The sequence below is a fragment of the Lissotriton helveticus genome, chromosome 2_1 (genome assembly GCF_964261635.1).
Source record: "Lissotriton helveticus chromosome 2_1, aLisHel1.1, whole genome shotgun sequence".
Taxonomy (NCBI): domain Eukaryota; kingdom Metazoa; phylum Chordata; class Amphibia; order Caudata; family Salamandridae; genus Lissotriton; species Lissotriton helveticus.
The window spans coordinates 1,220,507,839-1,220,533,576 of NC_136059.1; the positions used below are offsets into that span (position 1 = coordinate 1,220,507,839).

Below are 25,738 nucleotides of genomic sequence, written 5' to 3' on the forward strand. Positions count from 1 at the left end.
GTGCCTCACTTAACCCACATTGATAATTAAGAAAATGCCTTCATTTTTTAAAACAATGTTATTCGTTTTTTTGTGTACAGGTAGACATACATCACACGTACAAAGTATCTTCCAGTATACGGTTCTGGACCATGTACTGGATACAGATTTACCTCACAAATTAGCTACTGGCTAAATAATCAAAACCTGTTGGAGGGAGAAGGGCGTCCATTATTGGAGTATCTAACTTCTGTACGGGTGCAGACCCTTGAAACGAGGGCAAAACAGTGGCAAACTTAACAGGGAGGTGGATGTCAGGGAAGAAAATGCCTTCATATATAGATGAAGAGGCAGTTAATTTTGGAGATACTAGTGGTGGTAATGCCTGTTGTTTTCCACAAAACAACGTAGTAGTAATAACCAAGAAAATGTTCTACGCTAACACTTTTGTTCATGTGTAATATGGTCTACCTTGACTATACGAATAGAGTTGACGCTCATATGTCTATGCTATGCACTGAAAGGCAGATGTATCCATGTGGTGAAATTATAAATACAGGTCTTCAGATTCTGAAATTCACTCTTTAGTTCATGAAAAGATTGCTAGGACATTCCTACAGTTTCCACAGTACAGGTGAAAAATAAACGAGGCCACTATACTCTCCCCAGAGGACATTCTAAGCGCATAACATAGCCCATGACGACTCTGAATATTAATTTTGAGTTATATATATTTTTATGGCTGTATTTATACAGTGCTACATTTGACAGATGTCCACGTAATTTACTTAGAGGTGTGTGGTGGGAAGGGACATGTTGAGAATCTATTTTGCATTTCCCAAGAGGCATGTTAAACTGACGTAGATACCAGGTTTGATAACAAACGTTATTTTGGATGCAGAACTACTACCACAGCACGAGCCTTAAAAATTATACGCGGAATCAAACATAGAATAATTCTAACCATAGTCTTACCTCCACGGGCATGTTCGAGATTGCGTGGTAGGAGTTGTCATGCATTATTGTGATGTTGTAGGTCGACTTTTTGTTAGGCTCGTCAAAACAGGGAAATGACTTCCTTGCATCCGTGGGCTCGTGGTCAGTAGCGGCTATGTTCCTTAGAAATGAATGGAAGACAGCATTAGAAATAGCAGCCACATGTGTAGAGTGACTCTTTCTGGTCTACGTTCTGTGAAGTATATGTAATAGCTTTAAAAAAACGAGAGTGATAGCAAACAGGAACACAGTACAATCAATAAACATGGAGACACCCACTCAGTTAAAGGCTCTATCGTGGAAAAAAGCTTAAGCCAGAGCGAAAACAAATTAAGTTTATAGCCACCATCTTTAATCAAAGTGGCTGGCAACACGATTGTCTGTTCTGGAATTGCACGAGTTAAGAAATTCTATTGCAGATTCAAAAAAACAACCGCAAACTCAGCTGAGTGATGACATCAATGACAGAAAGCATTCACATCGCTTCTCTGGCACAAAGATTTGCAATGCATGGGCAGTGTTGCAAATGATGACAGCCATTTTCAAGTCTGATAGGAAGGTATAGACGAGATGCGGAGGGAACGAGGTTATTGGTTCTTACGGTGTATTCATATGTTTCTGAAAGCACAGCTTCGGTAAAAACTATGAAGTATCCCTAAATATATAATGGAAGCCAAGCACCAATTTATCGTTTTGAGGCTACATGAACACAAAGCTTAACACATACGGTTGAGCTTTTTTATGTGGCTGATTATGTTTCTGTTAAACTGTACAATCAACAAAAAAGGGCCTGCCCTCTGGTGCCCAAGTCAATATCTGCCTCCACTTACTTCAAGCCTTGAACCCCCAACCCCCAAGACTGGGGCTTTCCAAGGCTAGGTGGGGACACGTAGCCATGCCCTGTGCTCCCGGTCCGATATTTCTCTTTTCCTCTTTTCGGATTCTTTTCTGCTGTTTGTCACATCCGGGATGTCACGGGATGACTAGGGCTGCTTTCGGAAGCATTTTATTGGTGAGCACTATTCTGATCACCATTGCAGCTTCCTGAGGGCACATATCCTTGCCATAGCTCCTACTGTAAAGCCCACCTCACATGGGAGCCTACATTTCCCGCCACGGTATCATCAGCCGACAAAGCCTGTCCACAGGAGTGCCTGAGACCTAGCTGCTCACCCCAAACTTACACTATGCAAACCATTTCGTGTTGGCAGTTATCTGTATCTACCAGACTGAGGTCCCATTTTATGTCTCCAGTATCCGCCTCGCTGCCATCCTGGCTCTAGTTGCTCGTGATCCTTCCCTGTACTATAAACTCGTTGACTCACCCTAACAGCCACTGCAGGTTGAAAGGTTCTGAAGTCTACTGATAACACATCTCGATCACTGATAGCAGCCTCAGAGTGAACCAGATGATGGCTATTGCAATTCTTCGTTGCAATCCAAAATGTGTTCAGCAACTGAGCACCACTTGCAAGTCAAAGGCGCTCCACCACCATCCTAATGAAAAGGGGGGGCCCTCGGCCCCCCGCACGCATGGCGGCGCGGCGACCGTCGCCCCCCCTTTCCCCATTGTTGCCTCTCGGTGGTGGGGGCGGGCCCTGGGGGGCGCGACCCACCACTGATTGGCCGGCGGCCTCCCTGACCCGGATACAAGGTAGAAGGTCCGGGTCAGGGGGGGCGGGCTACAGGAGGGGCGGGCCGGGGGGGCGTGCCCCACCCCCGCCTGGCCCCTCGGGAATAAAGAGGTAGGGAGCGCCCAGGAGACCCCCTTGTCCCTGGACGCTCCCTCACAATACGGTGCCCCGCGCTCGGGGCTTCTTTGTTTTCCCACCCACCATCCCTTGGAACAAAAGTGTTGTGGCATTCATTATGCCTGGTTTAATGGTAAGTTGTTGAAGGTACTGTCCACATGTGTTACATGGTAGTAGAAATGGATATGTTGGTATATTTTGTTGATACTTTGTTTAGGAATTTTTTCCCCTTTTTAGCAAACTGTGTGTGAAGTAATTTTCTTTGATGCCAAGTGTCTTTAGGCCTTTTTTCCCTTTGTAGCTGTACGGTGATACTGTTATTTATTAGCCAGTGTAGCTGTCCTTTAGAGTTTTTTCCCATAGGTCGTCGTATTTATTAGGTATGGGGCATGCGGTAAGGTCATTATCGGTGAGCACATATTTGAGGTCTGAGGGGGCGGGCATCATCCTATGGAGGTTCCCGCCCAGGGGGAGGGGCCTGCGGGCCACTCCTAAAACTCCAGGGGCAAGGTAATGGATGCTGCAAAGCAAAGGAGCGCGGGTAGGAGTAGTTCACGCTTTCCTTAGGCTGGTAGCCACCCCGCGCGCGTATACTCATGACGTCACCGGCTGGCGCAGAGTAAGGGCCCTCCTTCAGTGGGTAAATGGAGTTCAGGGCGTAGACCGGGCAATTCCCGGGGTAACACTGCGCATGCGCACGTCTCATGGGGAGACGCAGCTTGTAGGACCTGACACCGGTAGTGACCCTGCCATATGGCCAGAAATGTACAAAAATCAAGATGAGGATGTTTAGACTCGGTTAGGAAACAACATGTATTAGAGTTTTGTTAAGGTCAGGCTCTCAGACTTGTTGACAATAATTTTGTATCGAATGTCCTGCTGATTTTTGTATAAATTGTTGATCATGCAATTAAAAAACCTTTTTTAATTTCATACTTTAATAAATACGGCCGGGCGACTAGCGCCCGCCTTCCAAAAAGTAAAGACGACTCGTGTCCACGTTTCTGGGTGTTGGGTGCCGGTTTGGGGGGGAGGCGGCAGCTAGTCGCTGACCATGCGATGCCGCGGAGGCAATCCCTAGTACACACTTAATTAGCATGCAGCAGCCATCTTAGTTGCTATCCGGCATCAAGTGCCATAATAAAACATTGCCCGAGCCACGGAAAGCGAGGAGGATTATAAACTCACTCTACCGGTGCTGGTTGCTTGGCAAATGTGCGCACTTCTTGTAATACATGGATGATTGTTGACAGTTATCCGTCTCTCTTTATTTAAGACAGGATCCCGCATCAGCAGTTATTTCCAAATCTCCCCCCGCTGTCATTTCTTTACTGGCACCAGACTGAGCAGATGACTACTTTCCCCATCTTGCAAAGCTGTCAGTTTCAGAACATACTCAGGGTCAGGAGATTCCGTGTTACAATGTAACCATTTAGCAACAAAATATTAATTTAAACAAAAACTAAATTCATGTATTGGATTGGCGAGTTACCATTAACCATTATGTCAAGCAGGTCCAGTGAGGCTGCAGAAATACACAAAACGCTAGACATAGTGTGACACAATGAAGTAAATTAAGTATCCCAAAGTTAAAGAGGACTGATATTTAAAGGGAGCAAGCAGTAGGTAAGGGAAAGCATGAGATCATTGTCCTGTGTCAATGAGTGAGTTCTCGAGTCAATGTTGATAAAACAAGATGATCAGACAATGATATAGGTCTGCGAGCAGTCACTGAGCCCTGCTAAAAGAAGAAACTTCATTCCAACCTGACATTGTCAACCAGACCTGGATCTCACATCCTTGCAAAGATACCCTTTGTACACAACCATCTGGCCTTTTCCACTCAAGCCGCCGCAGAGGCGATCCTTATTATGGGCAATATTCTTTTCTCTGTTGACGCATCTAAGAACAAGCCAATTTTCTCAAGTGGATAACAACTTGGAGCCCAGTTCAGTGCACTTTTGTCAAACAAATACAAAAGTAAAGAAAAGATAATCACATTCGGAGAGGTCTTCAAGGAATTGTGTGCCCATCACTTGCTGGAATGCACGTTATACAACTTCTGGACACTCACACAAACACTCAAAACTGTACCCAAGCATGACTGAAAAAACAAATCAGAAAAAAGGCAGTTAACAAATGGTTCAGTCCAGAAAAAGTTATTATGAAAAAGGGAAGGACGTAAGTAGGAACAATGCTGAAAGAAAACAAGGTGCAGATCATTAAAATATGGGGCAATAACCAGGAAACCTGCTAGAATTCCTTACCACATTCACACCAACGCTCCTCCTTTAAGTCCTCTATTCAGAATTTGAGATAAAAGTATATAATGTGTCAACCAAGGGCTGGTCCACAGCCACTGCTAATTATCATATTGATACCTTTTCTTCAAAGCTAATAAGCATCTCCTTTCACTTGAGATTGGTTCCAGTGGATCTAAACCATTTGAAATAATTCCACAGATTAAAAAGTCTGATAACATTCTCTAACACACTGACAAACCAATGTCTAATATCCAACCTATCTTTCCCTAGCAAAGATTATGAAGCATGAGGCCATGCAATAGCCCCAGGACGGCATGGATTCCATAATATCTGCTATGAGTTGGTTGTTAGCAGATTGTCAGAATTTCCGCACATACTTGCCATCTTTTTGACCACATTTTCTTACTAATGCTATTGGTCCAAGTTATATGTCAAGAAGACTCTGACGTGTGTGATTCTAATGCTTAATCCTATCTAAAGGAACAACAGGAGTGGTGCCGTGTCATAGACAACCTGTAACTAATCTTCTCTTTTCATTAGACCCAGGTAGGATACATCATCAAAGGGAGTAGAGAAGCTGTATGGCACTGAGATGACGAATCGGCTAAATGTTTCAACTTATGACCAGGATAAAGAAACCCAAGCATAAAGAGCATTAACATGCTTCTATTTTGAAAACCACTTTGATTCTTGATAAATTAATTTAAAGGGTTAATGGACCCGCCGTTAAGCACGTTTAACATGCAGATGACAGATTTGTATTTTATGTAAATAGCTCAGTGGGCTACTGCTTTTGTTACAGAGATCCTTGTGTTGCTTGGAGTTCATAAGTAACAATCCTTCTAGCATTGAGCTATGGCCTGGCATCAAAACCCTGCATGCATATTGCAAGCAAACGTTTAGAACCGTGGGTCAGATTTACGAGTTCTGGCGCATCTCTGCGAATCAGCAGGGATGCCCCAGAACAGATAAGGCACGCAATTCACTCCCTGGGCCACCACAAATGCGTCGCATTTACAATGCGGCACACCGTGGCGAAATGATAAGGCGATGCGTGTCGTATACTGTGACGTAAAGGCGGCACATTGCTGGAGTCATGTCGCAAGCGCAATGCTCAGCGGTGCCCTATGCCTAACATGCTGCGTCACTCCTTGCGCCTGCTTCAAGCAGGCGCAGGGTATTGACGCAGCATGGACGTAAAAGTGGCTCAGTGAAATCTTGTAGATTTCACTGCGTCACTTTTACGAGGCGTTCCTGCAATGGTACGCCCACCCTGCGCCGGAACGCCCACATGAAACCTACCGCAGGTTTTATGTGGCGCAGGGCTTTACAACATGACGCATCTCCCTAGATGCGTCACGTTGTAAATAAGGCGCAACGTGGCGCATGGTTTACGCCGCGCTGCATCACAGAAGTGACGCAACGGCGGCCTAAATGTGTGGCAAGGGGCTTGTAAATTTGCCCCCTTGTTTTTCCAAAAATCCTTTGCTATTCTAAAATTGCTAAAAAGGGATTCGCGTAAAAAATTTCACCTCATTGAGGCCGGTGTAATGTTGGAGAAAATATATATTTTCTCCAAACCTTTTCAACTTTGCATGCATGCTGTACGGTATGGCACTCTTGCAAAGTGGTGAAGTGTTAAACTTTGTCAGACGATAGAAGCTTTTGCTGGAGGGGTACACACACAAAACTTGCACCATTGTACAATGGTGTATGCCTTGGCCGCAGCCAGCCTAAGGTATGCCAGCACTGCAGGAGAGAGCAATAGCACCATATCTCAGTACCTATGGTGCTGTTGTGCTCTCTCTTTTTCACGCAGCGCAGCAATTTTGGTTTCTACACTGCATGAAAACATAGTAAATCTGCGCCCTTATATTCTCCGGACCAAGCAAGCACCCTTAGCATATAAATCCTACAAATATGGATGACATGTGACTCCTTCATCTTGAAGTCCTCATTATCTTCAGTAATATTTTCTATACATTGATTTACACGCTTGTATGACGCACTGTCTCTCAATATTATGTCTGTGATATAAAGCGCTCTGACACTCTATATTGGGATGAGTAACGCTATAAAATAAATGCATGTGAGAAAACGGCTAAGGAGAGATGAGTGATAAATTTGGAGGGTGGTAGGGTGTAAATCCATGAAGAAGGAGGCCATTGTGGGGGTGAAGGACAACAAGTAGTGTTTCACCAGGCATCGCCAACGCTAAAGCCAGCCCAGATGGTTGCAACTTCCACAACATATTTTATTTATATACAGCAATCCACACATTGATTAAAAAATATGCAGCCAAAAACCAGAACATAAATGTATTCATGCATCAGAAATATGAATTTATCAGTTTTTCGAACGTGTATAGAAGACACTGTAGTGTAGCAGATCTCTTTGCAGAAAACCTACTGATTTAACAAAAAAATGTAATTACCCCTCAGAGAAGGGAATATGTATGTATACTTTGTCACACCAATAACACTGCAACAAATTCTCACTCTAGTGAGGAAGTAAAAGGACAAGAACGGACCATGCTCTGAAGAAATGACAAAAGCTTAATACGTATCTTCTAAAGAGAAGTGATATTTTGCATAATTGATTACTTTTAGCCAATATGCAAATCGTGTATACTAAATGCCAGAATTAAAATCGGCATACACCTCGATAATTGTGAAGAATGGGCTGAACTTTGTGACTGAAACTAATTCATACTCACTGCTAATGACAAAGGTTAAAAGTGACATTATAGTTAGGTGAAAATGTAATTTACAATGTCACATTTTAAATTCTAAAAAACACTGAAATTCATCATAAGTTATAGTTAACTGAAGTAACTATAATGCGCATCTTGCCGTGCACTGTGTCGTCATAAATGAAGATATTTCAGATGTGATCATTGATTTTTATCAATGATGTAGTAGTACATGTCATGAGTTATGTCACATGAGAGTTCATAAGCAGTTCATGGCAAGGGTGCGAGTTCCAGTGGTTTTCAGAGCTTCAGCTGACTTTTTCACTATAACGATACTCTGATTTTTTAATCAGTGAATTTCTGATTTTTTTTTGTGTAAAGTAAGATGTCATTACCATACCTAACTTCAACATCACTTTAAACTTTGCTTTTTTTCAGTGATTTTCTGACAATTTATTTTATTTAATCTAACAATATAAAGAGATGTCATTTTAAGTGGCGCAGAACTGCTGGTTGTGTCAAAGTGTGAAAGAACCAAAGCATAAAAGATAGTCCTATTGGCTTTATCAGGGGGTCTACACCTCAACATAAAGGACACCTATTGGTTTTGTCAAAAAGCCACTACAATAATCGAATATATTTCTTATTAATAAACACATCAAAATTATAATTTTTGTCATAAAACATCAAAGTGAAGTATTTCATTACAAAAAAGATAAAGATGTGTTTGATTCTTTCTTTAACACCCTCAGAGCCACAAAATGCAGCCATAGGATCCCTCAACTCCTGCTGAAGAACAGAAATCTCCAGCATAGAGTGCTTAAGAAATAGAAAGCTCTCCCGGTATCATGCATTCAGTGACCCAAGAGACATACAGGCGCAGATTGACAACGTTTTTTTTGCAGTCACAAATTGGAATTCAGCCCGTTTGCGACTGCAAAATTTATCTAACCCATGCACAAACCATATTTTGGGAGTTGATAACCTATTACCGACTCGCAAAATATGGTTTGCGACGCACTATTGAGAAGGGGGGTCACCGCCCCGGCAGGTAATCCCCTACCGGCCGCGGCTGTCCCTTCCTAATAGCGAGTCTAACAGCAATGTATGATTGTTTTGCGACCGCTTTTGTGGTTGCAAAACATTTGCAGTTTACCACCTACTTCAAGTAGGTAGTAAACCACTCACAAATGGGAAGTGGTCCCCAGGGAACTCCTTCCCCTTTGTGAATGGGTGCGAAAATATTTTTTAAGAGTAGGCAGTGGTCCCAGGGACCACTGCCTGCCCTTAAAAAATTAAACTGAAAAGTTTCATTTTTCTTTTTTAAATGCATCCTTTTTTCATCACAGGAAAATGGGCTGCATTTAAAAAAAAATCAAACACTGTTTTATTTCAAAAGCAGCCACAGACATGGTGGTCTGCTGACCCCAGCAGGCCACCATCCCTGGGAGTGCCACCCATTGCCAATGGGGTTGCAAATTGCGCTTGCCTCATAAATATTAATGAGGCATGCAATTTGCAACAACATTGTGAATTGCACAGTGTCTGAGACACTGTTGTACATTCACGTTGGTGAGTCGCAATTCATTGCAATATGCAACTTGCAAAAGTGAATGGTCGTACATCTGGCCCACGGTGTTTTTTTTTTTTTTTAACTCGGGGGGGGGGGCTGCTGTGAACCCCGCAGCCCACTACCACAATTGTATAATTAAGTGGTGGTGTCCCTGCCCTCCTTGGGGCACCACAACAACTACAATATTATTAAAACAGCCCACACAGGTCATTAAGGGGAACCGATGGGTGGGAGCAGTGAAAGTGTAATGAGCTGCATAGCCTCAATACTGAAGCTGCAAGGACACAACTTATGTTCCATTTTTTTTCTTTTTGGTGACCCAATCCCACCTTTGGCACCCACTGCCTAAGTAATGGCAACACAAGAAGTCCACTCACATGCTGTAAAAACTTGAGGGGGCCCCCTGTAAGGTACATAGAGGGGCCCCCTTCGGACTCAATCAGGGGCTCTCTGCCCAGAGTACTGTGCTGAGGGGGCCCCCTGGAGCTTGGTGGCCCCCCAGCACCACGGGGGCCTGTGTTACGCCACTGCAGTCAAGCTGGCTCCCCGCTTGCCATCATAGACAGTACTGGCTTGGGAGTCAGCATCTTCTTTCTCAGCGTATCTGCAGTGTGTGCCCTGCTACCCCGGTGATAGCACACTGCACAACAGGAGGACACACAGCAATGTGGAGAGTGTTAGTGGCACTCTCCCTCCACATATAAGTGCTTTGGGGTCCCAGGGAAAGGGTCATGGGCCAGGACACCTTACAACACATGCTGTCCCTGGGAAAAAGGTGGACCCCGGAGGTATTTCTACCTCCAGGAGGAGGATCCTATGTATGTACCCTATCTAACTGCAAAAAAAATAAAAAAAAACTGTGCAACCCCTCCCCCATGGGCTCTAGCCCAGCCTTGGGGGATGATGTGCAGTCCTGCCCCAATTTTTTTATTTTATTTTATTTTATTTTTACCGCAGTATTACCAGTTTTTAACTCCAAGGAGGTCCCACTTCGATTGCCCCAACAACGCCTTGGGAGCCGGAGTATCCCTAACACAACCACTACATGTTTTTCCTTTTCTTCCTATGACACAGAGACTGAGTCCCAACATCCTGAAATGTCTGCCAAACATCTTTGTAGATGTTGACGGCTATTCAGCCTGCATGCTATAAATCTCAGACTACGTAACTCACGGGCCATACCTCATATTGGCTCACCAAGCGGCTAGATTAAGCCAGTGCTGTGTTACAGGTCCGGACACGCCTTAAGATATACAAAAAGAATTGTGTACAGGATACAGCACATAAAGAAAATATGTGTGAGAGCAAGGAAAGTACCTCACGGACGTGACACCCGAGGGGGTTCCCGGTCTACAAATGACCGGTCTACCCACTTCTCATCATCGGTTACTTTCCTTGCTGGGAGGATGAAAAAGTGCAAAAAGAATGTGCACAAAACAGAATAGAGAGACAGAGAGGGAGTGTACAAATACACTACCTGGTAGGACAGAGAAAAGTGTTCAAGAAAAGGTTAACAAGTACCTACACCCAACACCGACAAACATAAAATATAAAATGGTGAGGTTTGGCTGGCTGAATCAATTTTATTCTGGTGCTGCCAAGCTTCACCTTCTAAAAAATGGTTAAATTGATACCATTCATTGTTATGACTGGACCGACATGTTTCATTGCCTTGTCATTGGCAATTTCGTCAGGGCAAATGGTTGGGTCTCTATTCTTAATCCTCCATTTTTCATATGGGAACCTTATGCTCGCAAATACTGGATATACCGTCAAGCATCAGAAGGACGGCGTGTCAAAAGATCACAAATCCGTCTTGGGGACTCCTCGATGTGAGTCACCGCTGCCGAGTCCCTCCGGCACTTCCGACGTCGGAAGTGCCGGAGGGACTCGGCAGCGGTGACTCACATCGAGGAGTCCCCAAGACGGATTTGTGATCTTTTGACACGCCGTCCTTCTGATGCTTGATGGTATATCCAGGACGGCGTGTCAAAAGATCACGAATCCGTCTTGGGGACTCCTTGATGTGAGTCACCGCTGCCGAGTCCCTCCGGCACTTCCGACGTCGGAAGGGCCGGAGGGACTCGGCAGCGGTGACTCACATCGAGGAGTCCCCAAGACGGATTTGTGATCTTTTGACACGCCGTCCTTCGGATGCTTGAGGGTATATCCAGTATTTGCGAGCATAAGGTTCCCATATGAAAAATGGAGGATTAAGAATAGAGACCCAACCATTCGCCCTGACGAAATTCCCAATGACAAGGCAATGAAACATGTCGGTCCAGTCATAACAATGAATGGTATCAATTTAACCATTTTTTAGAAGGTGAAGCTTGGCAGCACCAGAATAAAATTGATTCAGCCAGCCAAACCTCACCATTTTATATTTTATGTTTGTCGGTGTTGGGTGTAGGTACTTGTTAACCTTTTCTTGAACACTTTTCTCTGTCCTACCAGGTAGTGTATTTGTACACTCCCTCTCTGTCTCTCTATTCTGTTTTGTGCACATTCTTCTTGCACTTTTTCATCCTCCCAGCAAGGAAAGTAACCGATGATGAGAAGTGGGTAGACCGGTCATTTGTAGACCGGGAACCCCCTCGGGTGTCACGTCCGTGAGGTACTTTCCTTGCTCTCACACATATTTTCTTTATGTGCTGTATCCTGTACACAATTCTTTTTGTATATCTTAAGGCATGTCCGGACCTGTAACACAGCACTGGCTTAATCTAGCCGCTTGGTGAGCCAATATGAGGTATGGCCCCGTGAGTTACGTAGTCTGAGATTTATAGCATGCAGGCTGAATAGGGCTTTTTGTTTCAGATTTGTTGAGTGGGGGGCTGCCCTAGATAGCCTTTCTTCCCCTTTCATCCCCTTTTGATTGATAGATGTTGACGGCTGCCAATCAGATTTTATATTTTGATCTACAAGTCCTGCATTACTACTGCTGCCTGAAATAGCTATACATTCTGAACCTTAACCCCTTCCATGCTGCCGTCAGCCATTGGCCGACGGCAACGCTACCTCGCTGGTGCTGCCGTCGGCCAATGGCCGTCGCGGCCCCACCCGTTTTGCAGAAGTGCCGCACTTCCGCAAAATCGCGGGCGCAGTAGAAGGGTTAAATTTAGTTTAATTCCATTCAGCCGTTTCGGCTGTTGCACTGTTTAAAACTCCAATGGGAATTTCTCTGCCCCTGTTTGACAAAACTTTCCATGAAGGAGATGTGGTAGATTAATCTTTTTTTTTTTTTATTTGGTTACCTACCCCAAAGTCATTTGCAAAATGTAAAATCCATTATCGATGGCAATCCAATCCTAACTATAACTACGCAGTGGCGAATGCCACTGTGTAATACACAATTTAAGAGAGATCTTGAATTCTGATGGGCTTACTTGACATCCAGATGACGTCCAAGCCTTGTCTTTGGATTATGAATGTATTTGCATTGTGTGATTTTCCAAAGTGGGCTTGTGAACTATATATAGCAGGATCAGCAGAACTTATGAATAGATTGTTTTCTCTTCCCAGCTTATGTCCACATGTTAATGGCTTCTCTGCCTTTAAGAATCCCAGTTTTATCATCTTTACATGTGATGAGGTATCTTGTCCTTGTGTTTTCAGTATTTAATCAAGTCTTCTTCAGCAAAAACATCTTTAGAAGGCAAAAGTGGCAAAACATCCCACGCTGATTGAAACGTCCCTCTCTGTTATTGTAGCAAACGCCTCCGCTCTCGCGTAGAGTCCTCTGACTCCAAGTGGAAGTTCTTTCAGAAACTACATAGAGGTCTTTTCTGGTATTATAAACTGGTCACAACTTTGCAAACAGTGCCCTCCTTTTGACCAGCAATTAGAAGTAATTCATATTAACAAAACACATTGTAGTTTTTCATGAAGTCCTAGCAGTCTTTAAATATGTATACACATTTGCATTGTCTGATAGGCCCATTTCTGTTTCTGCCTAGACTCAGAGGGAGCAATGTCCGGGAAAAGCTACAGACCAGGCAACGCGTGTCCCGGCATGGAATTATTATTAAACAAAAAACGAACAATTTTGTCTTGCAGAGTAGTACAAGAAACCATTTTACCAATAAAGGCCTCTCGATTTACAGAATAAAACAGTTTCCGTACATTGCAGAGTATAAGTATACAAAGTTGCAGAGCTCGAACCTACATGCATGTGCTTCTGGTTTTACAAGGGGATACTTATAATATGTTTCAAAATGTGTCTCTTGGGGCTAAGGTAAGGCTTGTTGATCTTTACACCATAGGGCTATCGGAAGCAAAGCATTTCATCAAGGAACAGCCTGCAAAATAGCATGTAATTACATTGTGTCATTAGTAGCCCCTTAACATTTGTAGATACTGACCCTTAAAGAGAGATCCAACATATCTAGGACTCTCACATTTCAAATGAATTCTGGAATGAACTGCTGCTTTGAGAAATCAATCCTGTAAATATGAATTGTCAATAACTATAAAAAAAACATTTTCACGACAAAGAATGTTCCATCATGCCCTCCTTCATTATATTATAAGTACATATGGCGATGTTTTCTGCTGCAGACAAAATCACTTTATTCGTTACATCGTTTATGGCCTTTTGCACCATTAGGGATACAATCTTATCAGTTTATTATGTGAGTACAGCAACCAGTAGGCGAAGCAGGCCCGGACTGGTCGTTTTGGGCACCGGGCAATCCCCCGGTCGGCCGGATGACCTGTCAACATTTGCAAAACGTTTCTACCTGCAATGAGTTACACTTGCAGTGTTCTTCGAACCGTGTGCACTTGAAAATACTTTTATTTCTATCTGCTAACTCTGCAGCAGCCAGGGCCCCGAATCATTTAAATACACTGGTAAATCTGGATCTGTGCGTCTACTCCTTGACATAAGTGGGACTGCATGAGTTTTAGGCAAGCACAAAACATTTGTGGACTGTTGCAATAGTCACAATTTTCCAGGGATACTGCTGGGAATATCTTGTGACATTTTCTATTTCATAATTCAGGGTTTTATGGTCAGCACCCGAGAGTAGCTGCCTGCTACGAAACCGCACACTTTTTTCTTTTTTTCTCCAACAGAAAAAGAAACAAAAACGTTTTCTACTGGGAGAAACGCATCCTGTACATCACACGAAATCGAGGGGTGCACCATTCCCCCACCATCTTGAAAGCTCCAACCAATGGGAATGGGTAAGAGAGCCATTTGTGAATGGTCAAAAACCCTGGGGTGTGGGCATTCACAAACTCTAGGGCATACTGTAGATCCCACCTCTGGTCTGTGGTTCAGTGCTGCATAATTGTACGCATTAGAGGCATAAATGTATGCAGTTGTAAAACCATTTATGTCTGCCTGGTTAAATATGATGGGTATCTGAAAGGTGTAAATGGATCCAATTTATATGTCAGTAAAAATCGACCTGCAGTGAATGTTAAACAGCACATATGCTTTTTCCTCTTCTTGACATAGGCTAGCGTCAGGGGCTTAACGTAGGCCGGGGGCCCACAACCCATCGGAGGAGCCCCAATTCAGTTCAAGTCCAATGAAAATCTGTGAGATATGAGTGACTCAAGTCCCCTGATTACATTCGGCAGGTGGCAGTCCACATCATGTACCGTTACACCACTGGCGAGTGTAATTATCATGATCAGCCCCCAAAGAAAGTTCAGTGACGTGCAATTTAGGTTACGAATGATCACGACTTTACATTGCGCATGTGATGTATACACATCTGGTAACACCCCTGAACTACTTGCCCCACTGGTATTTCAGAAAACTTGACCCACTTGGCTCACAAGTATATCAGAACCCTGTCCAGAAACAGATGTGAATTTGAAAAATCTACCTAGGGTTTCATTTTCCAGTGAGGGGTGGGGGGACAGCACCAACACGGACTCTGATTAAGGTGTGACAAAGGCCGCTTTATTGGAAGGAGGTGCACCTCACAAAATGATCCCCTGGCCTGTGCCGTACAAATCTACGTCTCGCTAAATAACAACTTCCTAACAGGACCCCCAACCCCCTCCCCTAAACATGGTTCCCCAAACACCAAAACATGAACAATTAGCCAAAGTAACCTTGCCTCCCTACCTAACTAAATAACCTGTTGCACTTATCCCCCCTCCCTTCAGAAAACAGACCTCCTAAATTCTCCCAGCCCTTAGGGAAAAACCGCCCCACTGAAGGCTGAACAACACATCAGCACCTGTCCCAGTGACAAACAACCCCTTACATAAACCCCCCCTGATGCACCAGCTCCCAAAAAATGTCCGCCTGTCCTACCAAACCAAAACTCTACACCAAAATTCCTTACATCCCCATCTTGTAACCCATAAAGGGCGGGCGGGTGGGAAAATTGCAAAAACAACCCCCACAGTCCCCAAGCCGGCTGCTGTGTCACTGCCACCAAAATGGAGGACAGTGACCTAAAATGCCCAGTATTATGCCCCCTAGCCAAAATACCGCCCAAACCCCAGCCCAACCAGCCCATGGACAAAATCCCAACCAGCCCAAAACCAGCCCACTTACAGTGCTGGCTGTTACCCCCCCTCCCCCGGGCCCCAAAACCTCCAAGGAGGAGCAGGCCTCCCTCCGGTCGGCCGCCCCTCCCAAAGCCCTCTTGTAAAATGTGAATCTCGATTTGATGTAAACTATTTATGGGTGATTAGTGGCAGTTTCCCAGGTATAGTTTTGGCCCAAAACGGCCGGCCAATCTGTCATGCGTACGTAGAAAGTGCCTACCACTACTCCCCTAGCTCTGAACAGCCGAGACCCGCCCCACCCCATCCCACTGAGCCAGTATGGAAAATAAAATGATAATAACGTTGTGTGTTATTATCATTTTATTTTTCCTGTTTTAACTGCACAGTGAGCAGTGGGGCGATGCTCGTCTTACTTAGCCGAAGAGCCACCGCTGGTATCACCGGTGTCTAATCTTTCAATGCTGATGATACTCCTGGAGCAGGTAGTATAGGAAACCCGGGGCCTTTAGTCGAAATGTATACTGTCATGGAAAAAATCCAGGGAGGGATTTAATGCAGATCACAGTAGAGATCATTGATAACCTCAACAATATTAGGACTGGAGTTGGTGGACATGGTGTCCGAAGTCTGATTTGTTTGGATATGTCAGTGAAATTCAATGCTGTTATCCATGCCATCATTATAATGAGACTGAAGGATATTGGGATTAATTGTCTCACACAACATCGGGTTAGATCCTTTTAAGAGGGGACAAGACAAACAGTAGCTACCTACCTTTTTCGATCATATTTCTAAGCACTGATATGCAAGGTACACCAAGGTGCAACCTTCTCACCTGTGTTGTGTAGTACATATATAATTTGCTTCCTTTCAACTTCTGGTATTAAGTATGCAACTGTGCAGATGGCTCCCAGATAGTGATAAAACTATGTCCATTGAAGCCTGGTAATCTGGCTAATATTGTGCAGAAATCAATTGAAACTAAAGCTATTCAAATAATTGATTCTGGTAGTGGGGCCTGTGAATGAATGCGGGCCATGTCAGACATGGCAGTCACCTAAGGGACTATGAAATTTCCAAATATCCTAGCAAAAATATTGGGTTTCTGGGTGGACAGAAGACTGCTTTTAAAACCTCAGATATCAACCATAATGTATGGAGACTTTTATCATCTGAGGCCAATTTCAATCATTTTTCATTGATGTCCCTGGCGCTTAGGGTGCTTCCAAATTCCAGAAAGCAGCAGTATGGGTACCTCTGAGACTTAAGAAGTGATAACATGGGGACAGAGCCAGGCACCTGTGAAGATGGTGGCACTCTCTTTAGAGCTCTGCCACGATCCACCGTAGGAGGCCCAACATGAGCCATGAAGCACCCACATTGCGGAGTCCCTACCATGCAGAGCACAGTATGCCTGTTGGTGACATGGAGGCGAAGCCGCAGAGGTGCCAAAGATCGAGATAACAAATGGGCCTCGTCACCTGGGGTGTTGGTGGCTACAGCAAGACTTCTCAGTCTGGCTGGGGCCCGCAAGAGGAATAAATTGTGCAGCAGGAGAACGGAGAGTACTTAACAGGGACTAGAGATACGCTGAGACCCGTACCTTGGGGGATGTAAACAGACATGACCAGTGAGTCCCATGGTGAATACTGCAGCCGTCGGCACATACAAACCTAACAAGAGGATTAGCGAGAGCCTTCTTTGAATTACTTTTTGATATAGTGGCAATCAATAAGAAGGATCTGCTCCCTTTCAATAAAAGCACAGTTACCACAAGAGCAAAAAGAGAGCAGACAAGATTTGTTGGATTCTTGTGTGACTAATGAGGCGCTCATATTGAAAAGGGCAATCGTACCTGCCCAAATAATACCTGCACCATTCATTGGCAACAGGGTGTCACAGGGAGCAATGCGTCGCACAAGCATAGTTAACCCAGCAATCCCTCCTGTGCCAAGAGCAATAAGATCCTTGTTACCATTTGTGCATCACCTGCCCTGCAGTTAGCATCCACCCAGTGGGTATCTCTACTTGCCACAGGAGAGAAGTAAGTGTATAGTACTTGTCCTTAACAACATATGCCCTGTCAGCCTCTTAAGAAGCATTCTGCAGGAGCCTGCTAGCTTGTGCCACCCACCAATACACTGCTTCCCAAGAGGCTGGCAATCCTTTACTCGTTAGTTATCTCACTGTCTGTCAAAGGACCAGACACAATGTCTAAGCAAGCAAGACAACTCCTTTTCACTGAAGCGGTCACAGGAAAGAATCCCAAGGTAACCATCGTCCACAGCATCACATCACAAGACAATGCACTAGAAATCATCCTTAGTGAACTCATGGCCACAAGGACAACAATGACATGGTGGTAGACACCACAATGAAATCATCAGTGAAGATCCTGTCCCTGAGGGAGGACGCAGCATCCTTCAACAAGCAACTACAGGGGACAGAAGACAGACTTCCACAGGTAGAATGGAAAGTGGCACTTTCCACTATGTGGCAGCAGGACCACTGGTATATACAAAGAAAACTCGTGGAATTGGAAGACAGGAATGGAAGAGACAACCATTGTTTTAATGTGACACCAAAACAATTGAAAGGAGAGGACTTGAGCAACGTTCTAATCCACTTTGATCGATAAATCACCAATATAGTATTTGAAACCCCCCACTGAAAGTGTACCAAGCTCACAGAATTAGAGACAGATGTCCCACACTCCCAGAAAGTCCACACCAAGTGATTTCATGTTTTCTCAGGCACCAGCATACAAGGACGATTATCAATGAAGCAAAGCGACGAGGTCATTTTAAGTTTGGAGAACACTGTATCTTCTTGTTGCAAGACTTCTCAGAAGAAACTATACAAAGATGTAAACATTTTCATAACAACGGAACCCTGTGTGAAGGAACCTGCCATCCAATATGGTTTACTAGACCCTTTGATTATGCTCATAACCTATGAAAACAAAACCTCAGAATACAATGACTCCAGCCAGCTAGAGGGCTTCTTGGATATCATAGAAAAATTCCAATACCTAAACGTACTCTCTATTAAGCACCAAGCTTGGATGAGGATATCACTTAAGAAGAAATCAGCAAACTAATAGATGATCTCCCCTATAATAAAGCTCGAAGGGTCGACGGTTCCCCTTCAAAGACTTATAAAGTAAAAAAGAATGATCAGTTCCTCTGCTTTGCAAGATCTCCACAGTATCAAGGAGGGCACCGTTCTCAAACTAGAATCTCCTGCATCCTCAAACATGGTACAGACTTGTTGAGTGGTGCCAGCCACATGCTGATATAAACAGGTTGAGACTTATGGTCGCAGGGATCAAGTGGGATTTGTTCCACACTGCTCCTCTGTATCCCAGATGTTTTTTTACACACATTCTGTGGCAAACATGGGATAATGATGCTGGTAAGGTGGTGGACTCAGTAGAAACAGAGAAAGCTTTTGACAGGGTGGAGTGGAACTATCAGCTCATGAAATCGGAAAAGATGTAGCCAGGAAATAAATATTTAACAAAGAAAAAATGGCTGTTCTCTGCACCAATAGCAGTAGTGGTTTGTAACAATAATATATCACTGTAATCTGAAGTCAGGCGAGGAACCAGGCAGGGGTGCTCACTTTCCCCATTGCTTTTCATTCCAGCACTTGAAGCCATTGCCATCCGCTACAACATGGACATTTTAGGAGTAAAGACACCTGCAGTGGAACAAAAAGTCCTGTATTACACCGACAATATCTTAGTAACCTTATTCAAACCAAACCCATCCATCAAGGCTCTTATAAATGTCACACACTATTGATTATTCTCAGGTTACAGAACCAAATGGGGAAAATGTGAAGCATGCCCACTTACTAGTCCCACTAATATCACAGCTAATGGAGACCATTATTCCTGATGGACAGCATCTAATTTAAAATACCTAGAGATTAACAAAAACACTGGATTATGTTGTACAGTAGACGGCAACATGAAACCCTCACTTGCATAGATCAAACCTGACCTAGTTAAGTGGTGCTCTCCTCACTTGTCACTACTGGGCAAGGTATAAGTGATCAAAATGAATGTAATGTCTCTCCTTCACTATGTCTTTTCTATGCTCCATATGCACATATCGTTCCCACTATGTGCTGAGAATTTTTTTTTATTGAAAACATTTATTTGAGAGTGTCATAAGCCCCATTTCAAAATGTGCCGGCTCCATGCAGCTATGGAACACAGTGGTTTGAAGCTACCTTCCATAGAGTCCTACTGGTTAGCATTTCAACTATCACAAATCAGGTAGTTGGTACATGGCATCCTAGACAGCCGACATGGGTTAAAATGTAGACAGCATTTCTAGGAAAGATGGATGCATTAGAATGCTTTACACTGGTGACACAACAAGGGTGATCTTCTCTAACCCTATTCTTTCAGTGATGACATACGCTTGGCACAAAGCACATTCCATCATAGGGATGAACAGCAGGATTCATAAGCATGACCCCCTATGGAATGACAGGACCTTAATGATTCAAGAGCGTGAACAGAGATGGAAGGATTTGGAATCTCAGGGATTAACGATGCTTAACTATCTACTAAAGGACGGTAAACTGAAAACCTTTACAGAATTGTAGGTAGAACTTTAGCTACAACCACAACACTTCTTGAATAACAAGTGCCTCACTCACAGCCTCCACGAAAAGTAGTCCCCACCCATAGAGCTTCATGATTCTGCAATAATCAATTACTTACACTCACGGGGCACGTATAAGGGGGTCGTGCTCAGACTGTTTAAACTTATCTTGGATCATTTATTTTCAGTACAGACATCCAAACAGTTGAAGGAACAGTGGTGATTGCGTTAATAGAATACCTGGATGCCGACTCGTCCGAACTCATAGCAGGCCATGATAAACCACCCAGAGAAGCCCATATTAAACTGAGCTTCTACAAAATCTTGCACCAATGGCATTAGTCTCCCATTTGAATAGTAGCCCTAACATGGAAAGACAGTTACAAGATGTACTGGACAGAATCCAATTAGAGGGTGATATACTGCCTAAGTGATCAACTAGAATAATTCCAGGAAATATGGGGTATATTTGCCAGTGAACCATGACATTTCACACTGTAGGTCTGAGATCATCATTTATAGGACGCCCACACCCATTCAATAGGGCTTTGAACAAACTGATCATGAATGGAACTGCTTGAAGAAGGCTGAAGTGGGTCAATGACAACCCTTCATCTTAAGGCCATAGCAGGGCACATAAGCGTGAGAGATGACTTTGGTTTGATGTTGATTAAGAGCATTAACTAACTACAAAGGGATTTCACCATCTTTCACCACCTTAGTTCACTATACTTTTCTGTCCACATAGGTTGTGATGGCTAAGTGGCATTTCAGTGTATTTGATTGTGACAGACGATCATTCTCTATTAATGTTGACTGAGTGAGAAAATACCAACCTGACAATATATTGGTTGGATTTTGAGTTGGGCAGACAGGAGGGAGGTTTGAGTTGACGTCAAGTTATGATACTGTTATAATGTAGTTATTTAAAAAAGAAAACACGACTGGGATAAACATGCTGTAAATGACTTATCTCATCCATAAAGAATTATTTAAAAAAAGAAATGATCATATAACCTGAGTCTTCAGAAAACATTTTCAGCTTAAAATATCTTGAATAATCAATTGCACGATGTAGAGAAATTGGTTGAGACATAAGTTCAGAAAGGCTAAACATTTAGCTGGCATTCTCTGTCTAGGTGTCAAATGTATGGACTTTGAGGAGGAGGGGGCACCAAAAAAATCTTAATTCTGTAAAAATGTGACAACCTTGCCATTTAAAGAGTGGGCTTAAGGGGTTTCTTATAGAACAATACTCTGTTGTTATGCATTGCTCTCATAGGGAACCGCTATCATTTATTTCAATTTCTGAATCTTATAACCCACACTCATGATGTAGAAACATTTGATTAAAAAACTGGTCAGACTACTGTTCTGATGTCATAAAGACCTTCCATGCAAGTCTGTCAGGGCTCTCTGGAAGCCTGTCAGTGCAAAGCTGATTCTCTGCTTTGAGTGAGAGCAGAAAGCACAGCTGCAGGAAAAGGAAGGTGGTGGGGGTTGGTCAAAGATGGCAGGTAAATTAGTATATTTTTTTAACAGATTTTATTGAGTTTTACCGCACAACGAGACCATATCTTCCTAAGTTTTTGCGGGCAACCCCATGCCTGAAACACCGCAATCTCGGCCTCCATACATCTGTCCATGGCCTTCTTCCGACCACCCACCGATGGCGGGGAGGTCCCTACCAGAATCGGTCGATGTACCGATTGGCAAGCGTGAGGCCCAGGAACAGTAAATGTTGCTTGTGGTGGTTTCCCCCAATCCCCTATGTGCTGTGTAGTAAGAATAGTCTGGGATTCATTGTTAGGCGCCAGGACAAGAAGTTAGTATTTTTAACTTTTGGGACAAGGTAACATAACAGAGGCCATGCTTTGTATGGCTCCACCATTACCACAATGCCACTGCATAACAGATGAAAGCAGGCAAGATGATTTTGGGGGCCATACATAACATAAATTATAGATGGGTAAACCGTCAATTGTATTGATGTTTCCCACCTCGTAGTTGTGTGTGACATCATAGACAACTCAAACTTTGCTCTCATTCTCTACTTGATGTCACCCAGAAGCCCTCAGTGGGAAACATCCACGCAATTCACCTTTACCTTTATATAAATATATACATCTACACTCTATTCAAGTTAACCACTACATTTCTGTGGATTAGAGAATTTCCATGGGGCCTGATTGACAAATGTAATCTTACACATTTGTGTAAGTTTATGCGTTTTCAGTATTCACAAAACTGCATTTCAACAGTAAGTTTATGAGTGCATTGTCTCTGCAATTAGGGCGAAGAACTCCACTCATAAAAATATAGGCCTGTCAGTTCATGTTAACCCAATCAACAGAACTTCCAAGCACATCTGATATACTCTTTTCACATTTATCCAGGGACAGGAGATTTTAAACTTTGTGCCACAGTCGTCAGCTACAGAACAAACCATATGCAACACTTCCATAATTAGAGTGTCACGAAGTCTGTCCTTGACACCTGTGTCTTTAAAACTTATTTCATTATATTTCAATACTAAAACAGTTGCTCAAATATTTGTGCTGCCCTCCCGAATTCAACCTAGTCAATGTCACAAGTTTTCAGATCACTCTATTTGCCTTCAATGACATGCTGCATTGCCTTTAAAGACCACACATGCTTCACAGAACATATTGTGGACATATTTATCAAACAGGAGACCCAAACCAAGGCGATTTTCTTCCCAGCAAAATCTGCTAAGTATTTCCACAGTCGGACATGCTAAAACTGACTGCCTATCTTTTTCTTTTTCACAATTGAATTCTGAAACAAATTATTTGATTATACAAGAAAAAATGATGATCACACATCCTTCCTCTAAGCCCTAATGGCTGAGTTCTTACTCCTCATAACCACCTAAATCAAGCCATGAGCATTTATCACATGAACAAATACTGGAATACATGTAGAACGGTAGGGCCGAATACGACCAAGAACCTTTCAGTATTTGCCCGGCGTTAGCCGCCTCTCATACCATTCGAGATTACCAAACAAAGAGGCAGGCGCTGGAGACAGAAGGCAGGAAACAGGAGTTTATTCCGACGGAGCAGAACACGTCAAATCAGACAACAGGGTATCTTCTCGAGGTGCTCTAAACGCATCCTTGAGGCCTGGCCTCTTATACACAGGTTTATTGCTTTATTACATAAAACACATTCTTGTTAATACTTTGATGTACGGAAAGGCATCCTCGGAATCTCCGCTCCAAACCCGTTCCCACACATATTTACAGTAAAAGTCCCCACCCCGATCTCAGTAGGTGATGACTATCGCGCAGCTGGATATCCCGCCGGCTCCCGGAATGTGTGCGGCTGATCGGATCTCATGGGGTGGGGGCTTTTATCATAGATTCTTTGAAGAGGGACAGCTTCCTACTGTAAGGGGCAATAAACTGTATCCGCAGGGCTAGGTGATGGCCTGGGATCGGGCGGGACAATCGGGCACAGAGGAAGGGGGTCCATCAAAGGATGCGTGATCATTAAAGGGACGGAGGGAGGTGTTAGTCGGGTACGGGATGTGGCTCCGAGGCAGGGCCGCGCTGAAGGGGTGGTTTATGGCCCAAGCATGTGAGAACGTGGGCTGTCAGCGCGCGGGGGATGCTGGCGGGGTCAGAGAGGGAGAGAGAGAGACGCGCTGGCTATCGGCAGTGGGCAGAGAGGCCATGGCGTTCAAAATGGCTGCTACTTACGCGCACATTTGAGCTAAAAGGGGACAAGATGGCGCCGATAATGTTTACGTCGCAATCTAGATTTTAACAGTCCTCCCTTTTCAACATATCTAGCCAGCTTGTCAATTTATGTCTATCCCCATCATATTACGGATTTCTACATCATACAAAGCTTTCATGCGTTCAGCTTCAAAGTTCGGAGTCTTAGGGCAAACACAGTTAGCAAATAGTGAACACAGAGGTGGCAAGCATTGAATACCCAGGCAGAGTCCGCATATTACGACGATTGGTATCAGTACAATCATGAGCAACCTCCATCCCCAGTCCTTTACAGTACTCCAGAACCAACTCCCGAGCGACCATCCTTCTTGTTCCTGATGAACTTCTGAGGAGAGTCTGTGGAGGTGTTCGATGGCCTTGTAAACGGAGGGTGAATTGTCTGGTATGTAGGTACAACAGCTGGACCCGATGATACGACATGCTCCTCCACGGTCCGCCAGAACCACATCCAGAACAAGGCGGTTTTGAAGAGCCACCAGACGGACCGCCTGAAGCTCGGCTGTATTGTTTGTGAGGATACCAGCTGTAATGTTCATCGTTGTCTCGACTGCCTGGGATAAATGTCGAATGGCACGACTGTTCGCCATCGGACCCCAAAGTGGAACAAGTCCTTTCATTGCATCCAAGAATTGTGCTCCAGTGGAGTCGGCCTGCTCGATGTCCTTTGCTCGTCTCTGTCGGTGATGGTTTGCCGGAGCCACATAGGTTGGAGGAAGGATGAAGGCTATGTAGCAGGTACCTCCCCAGCCCTTTGGGAGCCAGGTGTAGGCTTTTGTACCACAGACGAAGTACATGTTTGGAGAGGTGACAAAAGAGGGTGGGTCGGTTGAGTACAAAGTTCTGGTGATGCAGCAAGTGCTGTGGCCCACCATTTGTGTCCCATGGCCTGTGATGCATACGAGGCCCGAGACATTGACGACAGATAGGGCCACAGTCAGGGAGGCAGCTGTTTGTTTCCGGAGGTAGGAGAAGGTGGGTCTGGCTGGATTGTTGAATATTTGCATCTCCACCATTTCTTTAGCGGGGATGTCCATGTGAACAGAAGCATTGGAGGATAGAGGGCAAAAAGGAGCAGCAGCTCTCCCGGTTTTGTTCAGCCAGACTCCATGATAAAAGTGTGACATAGTTTCGCCGGAAGTGGCGTTGTCTCTGTAGCTCTCTTGCAAGAGGATCAGCCAGGCAAGGCAGGAGCCATGAACAGAGAAAGGTGAAGGGATGAAGGGGATGGAATGTCCGGTGGCATGTGGTATCAATCCACAGATCCAGCAATTCGTGGCAATTGCAGCAAGGTTGTGTTGGTGCAGCAACTGTACGAAGGAGTTGTTCCAGAACTCCTTACGCCTTTCTTGGATTTGAGGTGAAAGAGAGACCAGGTAGTGTTCTTTCATGGTGGTAGGCTGTGCAGTCGTTAGAAATGTCTTATGAGCCGGTGCGTTCCCCTCCACGATCCAGAAGGTAGTCATGAGGAGGAGGCAAAAGAGAAGAGTGATAAGAAGAGCAATAGTCTTTGAGCTGTGCAAACTGTCAGTTTTCGGGTTCCTGTAGCGGGTCTTCGGATGTCCGGTTGCTTCCATCATCTTCGTATCGGGAGCTTCCATCGTCTTCAAGGTGCTCGGTAGTG

The 25,738-nt window shown here is 44.2% G+C and overlaps 1 protein-coding gene across 2 annotated transcripts in view; it reads right to left on the bottom strand.

Annotated features, from left to right (window-relative positions):
• Window positions 1–25,738, bottom strand: part of ENPEP (glutamyl aminopeptidase) — a 297,126-nt gene that overhangs the window by 223,287 nt on the left and 48,101 nt on the right. For both annotated transcript variants that reach the window (XM_078676092.1, XM_078676093.1), the window contains exon 2: window positions 955–1,096. In XM_078676092.1, coding sequence (XP_078532218.1) covers window positions 955–1,096 — 142 coding nt within the window. The remainder of the gene's footprint in view (window positions 1–954; window positions 1,097–25,738) is intronic.